The sequence below is a fragment of the Lethenteron reissneri genome, chromosome 57, assembly GCF_015708825.2.
Source record: "Lethenteron reissneri isolate LAM-NWPU_2019-01 chromosome 57, ASM1570882v1, whole genome shotgun sequence".
NCBI lineage: Eukaryota > Metazoa > Chordata > Hyperoartia > Petromyzontiformes > Petromyzontidae > Lethenteron > Lethenteron reissneri.
The window spans coordinates 4,552,003-4,567,880 of NC_083835.1; the positions used below are offsets into that span (position 1 = coordinate 4,552,003).

The following is a 15,878-nucleotide window of genomic DNA, read 5'->3' on the forward strand; positions in this document are numbered from 1 at the left end:
CAATTAGGCTCGTGGTTTACGCCTTGGCGTGCGTGTCTCTCCCCCCTCCCCCCCGCAGGACGCGGTGAGGAACTCTGTGTGTCACACCGCTACCGTCATCGCCAACTCCTTCATGCACTGCGGCACGACCAGTGATCAGTTCCTCAGGTATTTAAAGGCTGGCGTACTCGATCAGTAACCCGGATGAGCATCTCGGTGGTGGAGGCTCATCATTTTTCGATTTAAAGCTTTCGTGACTGCAGGGATTTATCTTCTTGGTTCTTTCGGTGGTGTTCATTCAGACGCTGTCTTTCTGACAGACCTGTTCTTCACCTGAGGACGGCTGCTTGCGTTGTGGCCGAAACGTCGTGAGAATGATTTTATGATGTTTTATTTTTATTATTTTATTATTTCCATTCTACGTGACTTTACCGAAAGAACCAAGAAGAGGCTTATCATCTCAACCCTGCCAGCTCATTGCCCTGATCTCTTGAAAGCTGCCCAGACAGCTCTTGTTAATAAGTCTTTTTCCCATTTTTAACCCAATGGTACTGTCACGTGTGTCACGTCATTGGGAAATAATTAATTCGGATCTCTCGCGGTGCACCGCAACTCAATTACTGAACCTGAACTGGCATTTTATATTCATATTATTTGAGTCTTTCGGTAAAGTCACGTAGATGGTTCAAAGAAAATAACAAAAACTACGACGTTTCGATCACAACACAAGCGATCGTCATCAGGAGGAAAGCTGCTGAATGCAGATTGTTGTTATAGGGTGTAGTAGTCCTCGGGTCATAAACGAAGTGGGCAGGGCTAGTGATGTTCATGTGAGAGATTAGCATGTTGATGTGAGAGATTAGCATGTTAATGTGAGATCGCAGAGCCACCGCGACGCAGAGGTCGGCGTCCGTAGGTGGCCACGTTGGCGCGAGAAATTAAACCTGCTAATGTGAAATCGGAGAGCCGAAGCCACGGGGAAAAATTAAAAATTAACATCGGAAGGTGGCAGGAATGGGAACATCACAGCCAGTTATGACTTAAACTGGTTGATAACGTCCTTCCAATGATTGCTAAGTTTGTATCCATCTTCTCGGTTGAAATTTTGTCTGTTTCTATATATATGGATGGCTTCATGAACGAATCTTTGTTGATAGCCAGGGGGTTTGCAAAGTACCTTCGTCTTAGAGATATCAATTTCGTGTGAGCCACCGCATTAAAACAATGATCAGCCACAGCCGAGGTATTGGTTCTACTGTGTTTCAGATCTGTCTTATAAAATAAGCTACCCTTGTCTGCTCTGCCAATGGGCTCTCCACTGTGTTCATTCTCACGAGTCCCAGTGTGGTCCCTTAGGGCCTCTTTGGTTTCAAGCGACCCTGGGTAATCACTATTTTCACAAGCGAGTGTTCTCTTCCTGCTCAGACGTTTGAAGCAGTGGGTTATCATGCGGTGCTTTGTACCTGGTGTGCCGCTGTATTCCCTCCATGCTCATTGCACGATTTTCAGTTTCTCGGCAGAGGTGGAAGTTGTAATCCACACTTTAACGAGCGCATGTGGCCATCTGGAACGATCTTCTGATATTAGGAAGCCACTGGAGCTATGCACTTTTTAAAATCTAGATTGAAAACTTATTTTTTTAGAGCTGCTTTTTTTTTTTGTTTTTTTTATCCTCCCCCCGCACCTCCAATTAGCATGTTTGGCTACGTACGGTGCGAAAAGTTTAACATACATACATATACGACTTTGGTGTACCCATTTCCACTGCTGGTTTCAAGCGACCCGGGGTAATCTCGTGGCACTCACTCACTATTTTCACAAGGGAGAGCGTTGTTTTTCTGCTCAGACGTTTGCAGCAGTGGGTTTTATCATGCGGTGTTTTGTACCTGCGAGTCAGCGGCAATGTCCTAGGTGTGCCGCGGTATTCTCTCCATGCTCATTATTTGCACGATTTTCAGTTTAAAAATTTTTTTTTTGTCACTTTCCATTGTTTTTGATCAATGACATTACAGGTGACATGCACTGATTTGAAAACTCTCACGTGTTTGTCCGTATGTTGCTTTTCGTTGTACAATTGCTGCTTAGAAAAATAACTCCATCCTGCTGGTTGTTGTCTGCGTCTTTGTGTTGTGGCTGTTTTATTTTGGCAGCTGAAGGTGGTTTCAATTCCGTACTTTATTGAATTTCATTGGTTCATAATTCATTTTACACATGTATCATGATGACCTAATCACACCCATTGACTATATTTTACACTTGAGCATTTAGAAATTTAACGAGATTATGAATTCATTTTCAATGTCCTGCAAGTTAATTTGCCAATAATTTGAATAGACGTGCAATCAAATCTGTGCTGCTGCATTACTAAAACATGCCATTGGTTAAAATAATAAAACTTGTGTACGGAAATGTGTTCACGAAAGGTCATCATTTGGCCGTTGGCTAACGCGAAATAGTGCTGATTAAGATATCACACTTAATCACCTTCGCAAATTACAGTAAAACGATTTAATGTTGATGCACAATGGTTTATATCTCGTGCATCTCCGATTAGCGCGGTTGGCTACGTACGGTGTGAAAGGAGTTCAACATACACACGTTTTGCAATTGACAGAGACAACTTGGAGTGGCTGGCACGGGCGACCAACTGGGCCAAGTTCACAGCTACCGCTAGCCTCGGTGTCATCCACAAGGTGTGTAATCGTCCGTCAATTTCATGCAAACTCCGGTTATCCTCGCGGCGGCAGCAGCTTTTGGCTGGCCCTCAAACGGAACGGTCGCCGCATCGCTCGCCTTCGGGATGCGCTTCTGCGACCGTCTGGAATGCTCTTCCGTTATTAGGAAGCCACTGGAGGTATGCGCTTTTAATTCTAGATGGAAAACGAATTTCTTTAAAACAGTTTTTTTGTGTTTAGTTTGTTCTTCTTCCCCCCGCACCTCCGATTAGCACGGTTGGCTATGTACGGCGTGAAAGAAATTCAACGTAAATCCATACAATTCATTTATGGATGATGGGCCTGCCCATGCTATGAGGGTCGTGGAGGTTATTGGACCATACTTCCCCATTTTGATGAGAGTGGGTTATTGAAGATGCAGCAGCATAGAAAGTCCAGTACAACAACGGACTTTGCTGCAGTGCCCTCTTTCTACGAGGATTTGGAGTTTAGAAACTCTTGGCTCCACGGAGAAATGTCAGATTTTTTTTGTCCTTGAATTGTAACAGGGCCACACGGCTGTATTGACCCCATACACATGTACACATTTCATATGTCTAATGTGTTTTCTTAGTTTTAAACCCTTTTTGTTCAATCTGCCGTTGGGTTAGTCATAGGAAATGATGGCTTTGTCTCCTATCTCTTTGCCCTCGGGCTACATATAATTGTTGTGGCCTTTGTGTGCACGTGTGATGAACATGCTGTGGTTCTATCTCCGAACCACATCATCATAGAATGGCTGGCAGGAATATTCATATTATATTTTTCATTTATTTATCACCAGCTGAAAAGCTCCATTGATGAAATGTAAATACAAGAAAAAAAATTGGTAAAACCGCTAATTCTATACGTTGTCAGCTTGGAGATCTTATTTCATTTGCATCATCCAAAAAGTGGTTACAATCACCTATTCTGATACGTCGTTGGGGCGGTGGTTCACGCCCTGCTCTGTGAACCCGGCGACCAGAGTTCACGCCCTGGCCACGGCCAACAACAGTGGCCAGTGATGTCTGGGGCTGATGCGTCCGGCTCCATCTTAACCAACCCAGACTGACCAGCATAGCGAAGCATGGTCAAATGACCCCAATGACTGGCATATCGTATGGGAGGCCGTCATCAAGCAGTGGATTGACAAAGGGCTGTTCATGAAATTATATGATGATATATCATTGTCTACGGGACCCTTTCAGCAGTATCCAAAATGATGGAAATATAAGATTAGGTTCGACCCTTTCTGGCGATAAAAAATGCATTACGATGTTCAAAAACCAAATAGATACCTTTTGTAGGCCAATTGGTTTCAAAGACAATGCAGAAATTATAGTCAGAGCCTGTTTGTTTGCATGTTTTGCCACAAGTACTTGTGGTTAATGCACACTCTCGACGCCTTGCAAACGGTATCCAATTGGTGTTTGAACATCTTAACTCCTGTTTTATTTCCAGAAAGGGTAAAACCTCTTCTTATTAGTTCATGATATATCATTAGCTGTCATTTACCGGCGCACTATTAAACACCACACACCAGCCCGCCCTAGATGCTCACACTGGGAACCGTGTTTCTTGGTGACCTTAGATTCCCTGAGTCTGCACCGTGGAGGTTTTTTTTTTTTACCGCCCTATCTTTGACGATTTCTATGTCCGTTGCGTCGTTTCACGTGAATCGTCCTGTAATGCATCACAAATGCATCTCGAAGTCCCCATCCCCCCCCCCGTCTCTTCTTCGCTCGCCGTCTGCAGTGCCAAGTGATTTATTTTGTGCAATGCACGCGGGCGCAGCGGAGGTGATCATGTCTCGTGTAGAGGATGACCCCCCCCCCCCCCGACTGGCGCGGCGGTTGTGTGGATGAAATATTTTTCAGTTTGTCGCAATTGATGGATTTTAAGAACTTGCAAGCTCTCTTGCGAATAGTGTGCGAGGGTGTGTGACTCTTAGTCCACTGCACAGCAGGTGTGCAAGCCTCTCGGATGTTTGGCAGTTGTGCTGTAAAGAGTTTTGGTGCGTTCTCTGGTTATATAGAGTGTCCTGCACGATGTTTGATGTTTTGTTTCACATTCTGAAAGCGTCTTCAGAACCTGATTTGAACGGAAGTGAAGTGAGCTCTGTTAAGCTTTTCGAAGAAGCTCGCAGCATGTCCAGCGAAATGTCGAGCATTAAACAGTACAACCCGAAAACACATCACAATTTGATCAGAATCAGAATATTTATTTATGCTGGAGGATGAATCTGAGCTATGAAGCTCTTTTTCACAGATGTCCAGTAGGGGCAGCTCAAAAAGTAAAAAAAAAACTCAGATTTTATCTTTATAAACATACATAATTATTTTGGTCACCTATGGAAATAATTAATTTGCGTCGTATCGGGACCCATTTTCACCAGGGTCCATTCATCTGTTCCTCTTTTTACTGATTTTTTTACCGATTCGCATTGACCAGCGTAGTGAAGTTACGCTCAAACAAACCCGCTCATGAACTGACACAGTTTGCGGAGTCCTTCCTCCAGCAGTGCATTGACAAAGGGCTTGAAATGATATTAGCTATAACTGTTCTTATTCGAGTAAACACCCTGCTTAATTTGAGTACAGTGCATATGGAATGGAAATAAAACAGATTGGCCAAAGAATACCCACACATTCGAGAGAACGCTTAATGCGCCACTACAGATAGCGTGTCAAACCGTTTACTCTGCCCAGACGGTTGGCTAAGTACGGTGCGAAATAACTTCTACATCCATCCATCCATTCTGTGGGTGTCTTTTCGCATAATAATTTGCCCCGCAGTGTTAACTGGCAGTGGTGGGAATTAAATCAGCCGTGTGCCACAGCAGTGGCGATCACATTTTCCACTGGGCTCTTCAGCTGCCGCGGAAGTCTCGCGGCTCTTGCGCGGTTAAGCCAAATGTTGCATCTGCAGCAGCTCGATTGTGCAATTTGGTGAACGCACTTCAGCAAATTAACGAGCTGCCTAACGGAGCAAGTAGAAGCATTTAACCGTTTATAATGGGAGTGCCCTAAAGAGATGCAATGTAGCCGAAGGTCTTTGTGCGTTCATTAATTATATAAAATTTAATTAACTCGGGTGTCTGGTGGTAGATCAAGTTTACTTGATCCTGAACATATGAAGGCGGCTTGTGCACTGGCCCGCAATAAATTGGCTTGGAAAGAACATTGCCATAAAATATTTCCAACTAGTTCTCCCTGTCTATATAAATATACAACCTGTTCCGCGCTCTTGTCAATAGGGCAATTCAAATAAAAATAAATGTACAACCCTAAAGAGTTTACAAAGGATGGGCCTGCATGTCCAAGTGAGGTGACAAAAAGATTGTGAGCTAACCAACTTTGAATAGCAGTCGCAATGAATTTTGGAACCAATACTTTACATTAATCTCCACCTGTAAAGGTTGTGGTTGCGTAACCAAATAAGTAATATTTAAAAATACTTTTTTTTAAACACGCTTTAATGAAATGTACCGTACTCATAATGGCAAAACTCCACGACTCCAGGAAGTGGCCCTGAAGCTTGCCATAACGTAAGGGGGCAGTGGTAATTTACAGCCAATGTCAGTTTACCGTGGAAAATTAGACCCAAGCCGAAACATAACATATAAAAAACATGGTTTAAATTTTCAATTTTTAATGATAGAATATAGTATTGTCATCAGTATGACATAAGTATACCAAGTTTGCAGTCGATACCACATTGGGAAGTGGGTTAAAATTGAGTTACAATATTTGAGGATACGACAACAACAACAATAGACAGAGTGAGTAAAATAAAAGCGTGTAAAAAAGATGGCATTCATATACATGCACGTGCTACCATGCGAGAGAGAACATTGTTCACTTATTATTTACATTTCGATTTAAAGCTTTCGTGACTGCAGGGATTCATCTTCTTGGTTCTTTCGGTAAAGTCACGTAGAAGGGAAATAATAAAATAATAAAAATACAACAAAATACAATTCTCACGACGTTTCGGCCACAATGCAAGCAGCCGTCCTCAGATGCAGAACAGGGCTGTCGGAAAGACAGCGTCCGTCGTGAGAATTGTATTTTATTATGTTTTATTTTTATTATTTTATTGTTTCCCTTTTACGTGACTTTACCGAAAGAACCAAGAAGAGGTATTATTTACAGACACGACGAGTAATAATAAAAGGTTGGTGGTTATGAAAACAGCCTTTTGTATTAATACTTTTAGAAACAAGTCATTTGGATCGAAATTAGTTGGGGTCGATTTCCGGGACGAGTTTTAGGAGCGATTCTACAATTGAATAAAGGAAGGAATTTATAATTGAGAGTTTTCAAGATACTTGATGGAGATGCTGTGACTCCATACATAAAAACATAATAGACAATCCACTCGGGAAAAATAATCCTGTCTCATTTCATAAATCCTCATGTTCCCATGTACTATTTGTTATTCTAGCAAATTTACTTTGACTGGTAAATCTAGAGGTGAAGTAAGAGTAATCTACACAAGACCATAAATATTCCGACTATAAAGACTTTACAACCTGTGTCAATGGCAAATTATATCTTAAAAACCAGAAACTATTTCATAAAAATTATTTTAGCAGGCAGGGAATTGATATACAAAGCTTGACAATGTTATTCCCGTAAAGAAAGATTGAAAAGTGGGTGTACGAATTTAGTTTTTTCACGGAAATTGACGCAATAATTCAATTGTATACCCGAGTTCAAACGAGATCAAATAAAATTAAAAGTGTTGGCATCTTCACGAACATTTACATCCCAAGTATTATCTCCTGGAGCCTTGTCATGCGGTGATGGACTGTCCACTGGCAACTGCGTGACTCGGCAGACTTGCATTGTCGGGAAACTACCCCACAAGTTGACATCGCACGGCTCTTTCTGGAACCTATTTAAGATATTGTACCTTTGTATCGTTCGGCATGTGAGTTTCGGTATATTTCACCCTTGAAATTAGAATTATCCATAAAACACGTGCTATAGCAAATAAATAAACTTTTATAAAATACTTAGAAATGGGGGACGGGGGTAAAAACCTTCAAATCTTTACACTCGAATCCAAGGTTGCCCGGATATCGAATCCACGTTCTCAACGTTGGTGGCTCGGTGTGCTACAGTAGACATGAGCCACCCTAATTCGTCACCCTGGTCAGCCCACTTTGCTTTCATGTTGAAGTAAAAGACGTGTAATCGGGCACGTGAGTGACTTCGCTGTGCGAGTGGCATCCTTAGCGGGCTGTGTAGGCTCGCACCCCCCTAATGCAGTGAATTGGTGCTTGTTGGCTCAAGCAGATTTGAGAAAACACTTTTAAGACGTGGTGGAGAAAACATGACGTAGGGTCTCTCGGCTCCTGATGAAGGACGGCTTAAGTCTGTGTTTGGCTTCTGTCTGAATCGTGTGAAACAACTTTTACAATCTTTTCATACCTCCTGTCTGGGCGTTTCCCCACCGCAGAGATGTCTTGCCAGTTCCATTTTCATCAAGCAGACGTGTAAAACTCTCAACTCCGCTGGGCTTTCTGTGTGGGCAGCCCAGTGAATGGTTTTGCCAACTTAGGTTCCCGCCCCTGCCGTGGGCCACTGATCGTAACGTCGCCGCCGCTGCTGCTGTCGTCTTTAACAGGGGCACGAGAAGGAGGCGCTGCAGCTCATGGCTACGTACCTGCCCAAGGACTCGTCGCCGGGCTCGGCGTATCAGGAGGGCGGCGGGCTCTACGCGCTTGGACTGATCCATGCCAACCACGGGGGCGAGATCACCGAGTACCTGCTGAATCAACTCAAGAACGCCAACAGTGATGTAAGCAGCTGTCCAAAGGCGCCACCGCCGGGCGGATGAGCGTTTTTTTTTGCTACTGGGATAACAAAAAAGTTTTACTTCCAGGGAGTCTTTTTAAATCCTTTATATTAAGTTCACTTGCTTGCTTGCGCGCTTACGACCGTGCAAATCTTTCGGTCGTTTTTTAACCCACTTCCCGTGATCCAATCGAGCTGACATTTTGCACACAGACTCGTTGTGCGTGACAATTTATTTTCGCGAAAAAACATTTCCAAAATTTTCCACTTTTTAGAAAAAAAACAATTTCATATTTAATTAAAAATACCAATGTGATAAAAATGAAACTCTTCCTCAAGAAAATCAGAAATGAATAATAAAATAAAACCGATGCCACGCATATAAAGGATTTAGAGTGACAAACTTTGTTTTTACGAGTTAATTGTTTAACACTTTCCCACACTTGAGTTGAGAGCATTCATGCGATGTCTTTGTCCGTCGGGTCTGCCCGTCCCGTCTGTATATGTCTTAATATTTGCTGTGATGTTGTCCACCCAGGCAGGATTTAATACAAGCAGGTATACGGAATTCATCTTCTTGGTTCTTTCGGTAAAGTCACGTAGAAGGGAAGTAATAAAATAATAAAAATAAAACATAATAAAATAATTCTAACGACGTTTCGGCCACAACGCAAGCAGCCGTCCTCAGGTGGAGAACAGGTCCGTCGACCACCTGAGGACGGCTGCTTGCGTTGTGGCCGAAACGTCGTGAGAATTATTTTATTATGTTTTATTACTTTATTACTTCCCTTCTACGTGACTTTACCGAAAGAACCAAGAAGATGAATCCCTGCAGTCACGAAAGCTTTAAATCGAAAGGTATACAGAAGTAAAGCAAATACTACCCTCGACTGAACACTTCTACAAATACTGTAGTTGTGTTTTTGCAGAGGTTCCTATTCATTTTATGAATGCAATGGCAACAGTTGTACAACCGTGATGTGTATTACCAATGACATTTAGAATTCAATTTGTATGAAGTTGTTTGCTATGAGGGACTTGCCTTTTGGTAAACCAACCAAATTGATGAAAGGGTTTCCCAATACTCGTCGATAAAATAGATAAGCCCTTTTGAATCAAGGCGATGTCACACGTCATGTGCATGCCTTGCTTTGCCCCCCCCCCCCCCCCCCCCCGCGGAGCCAGTGACAATCTCCTACCGTGTGACATCGGAAGGTTACATTGTGATCACTGCTGAAATACTTGAGAGCATAAATGCTTGTTAGATATCGTCATGGAACCATGCATACATTTTACTACTTGTTTTCTCTGGGATGGCATTTGAGTGAAGTGCCATATGGAAGTGACTTAATTCATAGCTAATTAGAGTTGCAATTATCGGTGATTAAATGATGGTGGGGGATGATTAGGAATTAAGACGTCACTTTGCTAAACGTTATACTCGGAAAAATAAGATGGTAATGTTGCGGGTTTACTCTCTAACATGCCGGTGTGCTGAACTTGGAACGAATTGGAATGTTTTGTTTACATCACGAACCTTACTTACGGGTGGTGGCGAGTTTAACGACACATTTTTATTTACATATTCTAACCCAAAAAAACCTCGATCAGAAAAATTGTTGGACATTCAACTTTTATCGTTTACAGCCCTTGGTCGATCCAACAATGGACAAAGTCCTCTGCCATGTCAGATATTTGGGGGTTGTTTGACCATGCCTCACCACGCTGGTTGGTATGGGTTGGTAAAGAGTAGTGGGGTCCCTGCTCTTAACAAATTCAAATGTTCCTTGCCCTGTGGTGTTAACCATGGCTGGGAAGACCCGAAGCTTGGGTCATAGGGTTCATAGCACTTTGTTCAAACCACTGCACCCATCACTCATCCTCTGGTTCAAAATAACATCTGGATTCATTTCCATAAAGTAAAGCAAATATAACCCGACCTAATGCATTTGGTTATGCTGGTTTAACTTTTTCGTACATTGGTCCATTTTTTTATCTCGAGGATTGTTATGAACTTTCTTTTCAGTACCTTGGGCAGTCTAACATGTAAGGTCGTCAATTTGTAGTTAATATTTTTTCAGGTTACACAGGCATGGCATATTAATATGGCCTGGGGCAATGGTGGTAATGAATGCTGATCGTAAGAGCTGTTGGCAATTATTTGGAACCTGAGTTCACTAGGTATCCAATGATTCTTCAACTAATTGTTTAAAATGTATTCTCACACGCACGATTCATACATTAACTTTTGTGTCTATGACTTAATTACAGTGTATGCGTGTCGTGCGCTGATGTAAAGTTCAGACATCTTTCAAAGTTTGGCTCAAAATAAAGAGATAATTAGATATCCATTTCGGCCGGTACCAGTTTGGATTACTACATTATGGTACTGAGAGAGATGGTGACAAGCTTGGGGAAGCCTTCATCCACCAGTGCATTGGTCATGATTGTCGGTGATTGTGTTCGTCTGACATTTAGGCTCGTGGTATAAATGAGACGGAAGAAATTAGACAAAAAGGATATTCTTGAATTGACTTTTGATCATGAATTGTGGAGAATGGTTGGTTAAATGCCTAAGGTTTGTGATTTAAACAGAATGGGAGTAAAATTGTACAGAGAATGATCTTTAAAAGCACCGCACTGTAGATGAAAAATAATAATGTTCAGTAAAAACACCGATCTAATTTAAAATAAAACCAAGTGACCTTTGAGAAACTTAACGGTCCATCCATTTTTATTAAATGGTTGCACGTATTCAGCAGTGCTGTTCACATAGAAGTGCAGATACATAAAATAAATTAAGTTTGAGGTCTTCATGTATGAATGTTGAACTTCTTTTGCACCGTACGCAGCGAACCATGCTAACCGGAGGTGTGGAGGACGGGCAAGAAAAAATAAACACAAACATTTTTTAAAAAGAAATTTGTTTTTAAACTAGATGATTTAAAAGTGCATAGCTGCCAGTGGCTTCCTAATATCGGAAAGGAAGAGAGCGTTCCAGACGGCCGCAGAAGCGCATTCTGAAAAGCGCCGCGATGCGGTGACCGTAAAATTAACTTAAGCCCTTCATGAAAGAGGGGTGGCACTTTTTGAAAGTGACTTGTCAAAGCGTCGCCGAATAAAGGTTGCCCTTCAGCCGATGTCGCTTCGTCTCGCCAAAAACAGAACTCCTTTTCTGATGGCGTGAAGAAGACATCGGGCAAAAGTTTGCGCTCGACAATTAAGTGCCGTGAGCTGTCCGCTGGAAATAAACCTTAATTCTCGTGCATTAATTACTCCCAGAATTAACTACGGCACTGCATTGCTTGGCAGTTGTGTGACATCCTCGTTAAGCCCCGATCGCTATAGAATGCTTCTGCCTGTCTGCAAAGGACATTTTACTTTGTCATTCAGGGACTCGAAGTCCGTATTTTTTCTTTAGTTGGAGGCTGTTGGATAGTCTTCATGTTATACGGGTTTCAGGCTGTATTGATTCTCTTTGGTTATACCTTTATTAACAATCCAAATTGTGGTCTTACTGTTGCGTACTTTTACAGCTCGGTGATTATTCAGTTTTATACTTTGTATAGTTATTTTCTCTGTTTCATTGTCGATTAGTTTCGTGAAGTTCTCCGGGAACTTTTTGTGAAATGCGCAATATGTGCTTTGTATTCATTTTACTAATTGTTTATTTTACAGTAAAACCTTGGATTGCGAGTAACTTGGTCTGTGAGTGTTTTGCAAGACGAGCAAATTTTTTAAATAAATATTAATTTGATAAACGAGCGAGGTCTGGCAATACGAGTAGTACGTGTATACGCTTTGTCTGCCAAGCGTCACGTGATCACAACTGATGTACGAGTGCTTTGGATTACAAACATGTTACCAGAACGAATTATGCTCGCAATCCAAGGTTTTACTGTATTTACCAATTTTATTCCGATGGGTGTGACGTCAAAAGAAGGAAAACATTTACATTTGCACCATACAAACAATTCTGTGCAACAACGCCCTGTTCGGGAACATTCTGGAAGATGAAGTCAGACGCTTAACTTCTTCAACTGCCTCTTCTCCAAAATTAGTCGGTGGTGCACTTGGTTATTTGCCACGGCAATTAAAGAACATTTTCTTGGCCCTTGGTGGCAAATTAAGTAAAAAAATAAAAAATAAATCTATCCTAACATGATTGTTTTTAATAGACCATTGATTTCCGACACGTGACAACCTGTACAGGTCACTCTTGAATATCAGACTTTCCTGCTCTATTGAGTTTTCACGTGGTCACATACAATAAACTCGGAACTTAATTACAGGGTGGTATGCACGGATTTAACTCGTGGTTTTAGCGCTGGCTGCTCTGTGCTACGACGTGGAATTAGCCTCTTGAGCCATCTGGCCACTTCCCCAAATAACAACCCTTTTGGCAATGTCAGACGGTTCCGAAAAGCGAGCCGCGACAACAAACGCATTTTTTGTTTTTTTCGGTAAAGTCACGTAGGTAAAAAATTAAAATGAATAAAAGTAAAATAAAAATAAAATAAAAATCACGACGTTTCGGAGGCAACACAAGCTTCCGTCTTCAGGTGGAACTGTCACAGCACGATAGCTGTATCAAGTGCAATCAGCTGATAAAGCCATCGTGCTGTGACAGTTCCACCTGAAGACGGAAGCTTGTGTTGCCTCCAAAACATCGTGATTTTTATTTTATTTTACTTTTATAAATTTTTTACCTACGTGACTTTACCGAAAAAACCTAAGAATATGAATCCTTGCAGTCACGAAAGCTTCAAATCTAGAACAAACGCATTCATCTACCCACTGCGGCGACCGAGCGAGCACAGAGAAGCCCAGCGCACGGTGTGTGTATCTAACGCGAGTGCGTGTCGCGATGCGTGTCGTGTCGCGCAGATCGTCCGTCATGGCGGCTGCCTGGGCCTGGGTCTCGCCGCGATGGGCACGGCCAGGCAGGACGTCTACGAGCAGCTCAAGTTCAACCTCTACCAGGACGACGCCGTCACAGGTCGGTTTGTGCCCGTGTCGTCCACCACCTCGCCCTCGCTGCGGCGTTTGTCCGGTGCCCCGAATACCGGCCCCACGGGATGTTAGCAACAGCGGCACGGCTGATTGCACGAGTTCCGAGATGGCCTTTGTGCGTGCTTGGCATGTGTATTCTCTTCATTCAGTTGGTTAGCACGGTTGGTTACGTATAGTGCGAAAGAAGTTCAACATACGTACATGTTCATGCATGTGGTAAGATGGTTAACTACCTTGTCTGGTTTTCAGGAGGTCATGTGTTCGATCCCGACCTTGAGGCTTGTATATTTGGGGTTTGCAGATTCTCCCCGTGGTCGCGTTGATATTTATCCGGGTCCTCCGTTTCTTTCCTCCACATTTAGAAGCGGCAATTAAGAGTATTTGGCTGCTATAAATTTCCACATGATAAGCCACTTATTTGGGCTATAATTTGTGGCCACTTTGCTATATATACCAGGCGAGGTAGTTAACAGTCCCGCCACCGCGGCGATGATGACGACGCTCGTGTTTTGATGACGACGACGCCGCCGTCGGCACGCGGTGTCTGCAGGTGAGGCGGCGGGTCTGGCCATGGGCCTGGTGATGCTGGGCTCGCGCTCCGCCACAGCCATCGAGGACATGGTGGCGTACGCGCAAGAGACGCAGCACGAGAAGATCCTGCGCGGTCTCGCCGTCGGCATCGCCACCGTCATGTACGGGCGCATGGAGGAGGCCGATGCCCTCATCGAGAGCCTATGCCGTGATAAGGTGAGATCTCCGGCCGGCCGCCACCCCGACCCTCTCACCTCCCACCCCCCCCCCTCTTCCCCCCCCCCCCCCCCCGTGCATTAAAGCTGAGCCATGTAAAGTTTCTGTATCCCTGCCTACGTGGCGGTTTGTGCACTGTACAAGGCGCCTCTTTAAAAAATTGCAGGGCCACGATGGAGGCCAAAATTGCGCGCCTTGTGCACGTTCTGACTCCTGGCAAAGGGCCAAGCGTTCAACTGAACGGTCGGAGAGCATGTGTCCCGCACATACGTACGGTGCAAAAGAAGTTCAACGTACTTGCATACATACGTGTCGGTGGCCAACATATACAAACAAGCAGCTTCATATGAATGCTCAAATTATTTCGGGACATGCCATTATTGCGCCGGTCATGTCAATACCATAATTCTTCAGTGATTGGTTTACGTCGTTTTTGGGAATTGTAAAATGTTGTGCGATGCGCTGACGTTGAATTTTCCCGGGCATAGCAATAAGTAACCCCATGAGAAAGTGAGACCTCGGGTGATGTTAGGACACGGGGGGGGGGGGTCTGCTCTCACTGTGCGTGTAACGGTATGAGTGACTCTTAATATAATGATGTTATTTTAGGATTTTAAAAAAATCTGTTTATTTTATTGGCTGTAATAACTTGACATTCAGCAAATGATGAATTCCTTTAACCTCGGGCCAAAAGCTTTTCTGTCAGGTTGGCATGGGGATGGAGGAGTGAAGCTAAATGCGTGGCTGTTACCATCTCGTCAAAAGGCAATTTTCAATTGAAGAATAATTCATATCCTGTTCCTGCACTCATGTCTCGTACAATACGTCCTTCAAGCATTACTTTTCAATTAATGTTTTACAAAAAATTATTGAACGTGCACACGAGGCTGCCGAGATGCATTATGTCTCGTGCAAAAATACTCGCGGGTCTAATGATCTCGGTCCTTCCTTGCCGTTAAAACGGGTTGAAATGTACTCATGATTGTGTGGCAGTTTTGTGTCTGAACGAGGTCACCGCTGTGCACGTTGTTGTTGGCGACATCGGTACTTGGGAGACAAAGGCGGTTGGGCATGAACGGTGCCAGTCACACACCGTCCTTTTGTGTACCTTCTTCTTTAGTCCAGTGGCAGGTCATGGCACAAGCACCTGTCCCACCTTCAGCTGTCTTTAGTTAAGAATCAGAATCTTTATTTATTCTGGAGAAATCCGATGAGCTATGAAGCTCTTTTTCAAAGATGTGCACTAATGTCTAGTTCGCTGTAAGCGCCCGCCCCTGATCCAGTCAACGAGCAGCATCTCCCTTCTGCCTCTTGGTAGCTTTCCCAAAATCTGTCCCCTCCAGAACCTCCTTTGTCAAGCTTTTACCTCTGACAATGTTGCCGAATCCACATCGTCTGCCTTTTCTGGATCATCAAAACACAAACATTGTCATCCACGCACTCCTCATCATTACACACCAGAAGAATCATCAACCAGCAGCCTCTAATGAGTACCTGGTGTGGATTGTAAACATCAGCACTGGCAAGACAAAGGTGTGCTCTTCTGGCCCTTGACAGTTGCTCGTTAACATCACTTGCTGCCAATAGTGTATGTATGTTGTAGCTAACCGTGCTAATCGGAGGTGCAGGGGAAGGACAA

At 43.4% G+C, this 15,878-nt stretch overlaps 1 protein-coding gene across 1 annotated transcript in view; it reads left to right on the forward strand.

Moving 5' to 3' along the window:
* The window catches only part of PSMD1 (proteasome 26S subunit, non-ATPase 1), a 156,103-nt gene that overhangs the window by 11,038 nt on the left and 129,187 nt on the right, over nucleotides 1-15,878 (forward strand). The window contains exons 8-12 of the mRNA XM_061575041.1: nucleotides 59-147; nucleotides 2,594-2,672; nucleotides 8,310-8,483; nucleotides 13,367-13,478; nucleotides 14,043-14,239. Of these exons, the coding sequence (XP_061431025.1) occupies nucleotides 59-147; nucleotides 2,594-2,672; nucleotides 8,310-8,483; nucleotides 13,367-13,478; nucleotides 14,043-14,239 (651 nt within the window). The remainder of the gene's footprint in view (nucleotides 1-58; nucleotides 148-2,593; nucleotides 2,673-8,309; nucleotides 8,484-13,366; nucleotides 13,479-14,042; nucleotides 14,240-15,878) is intronic.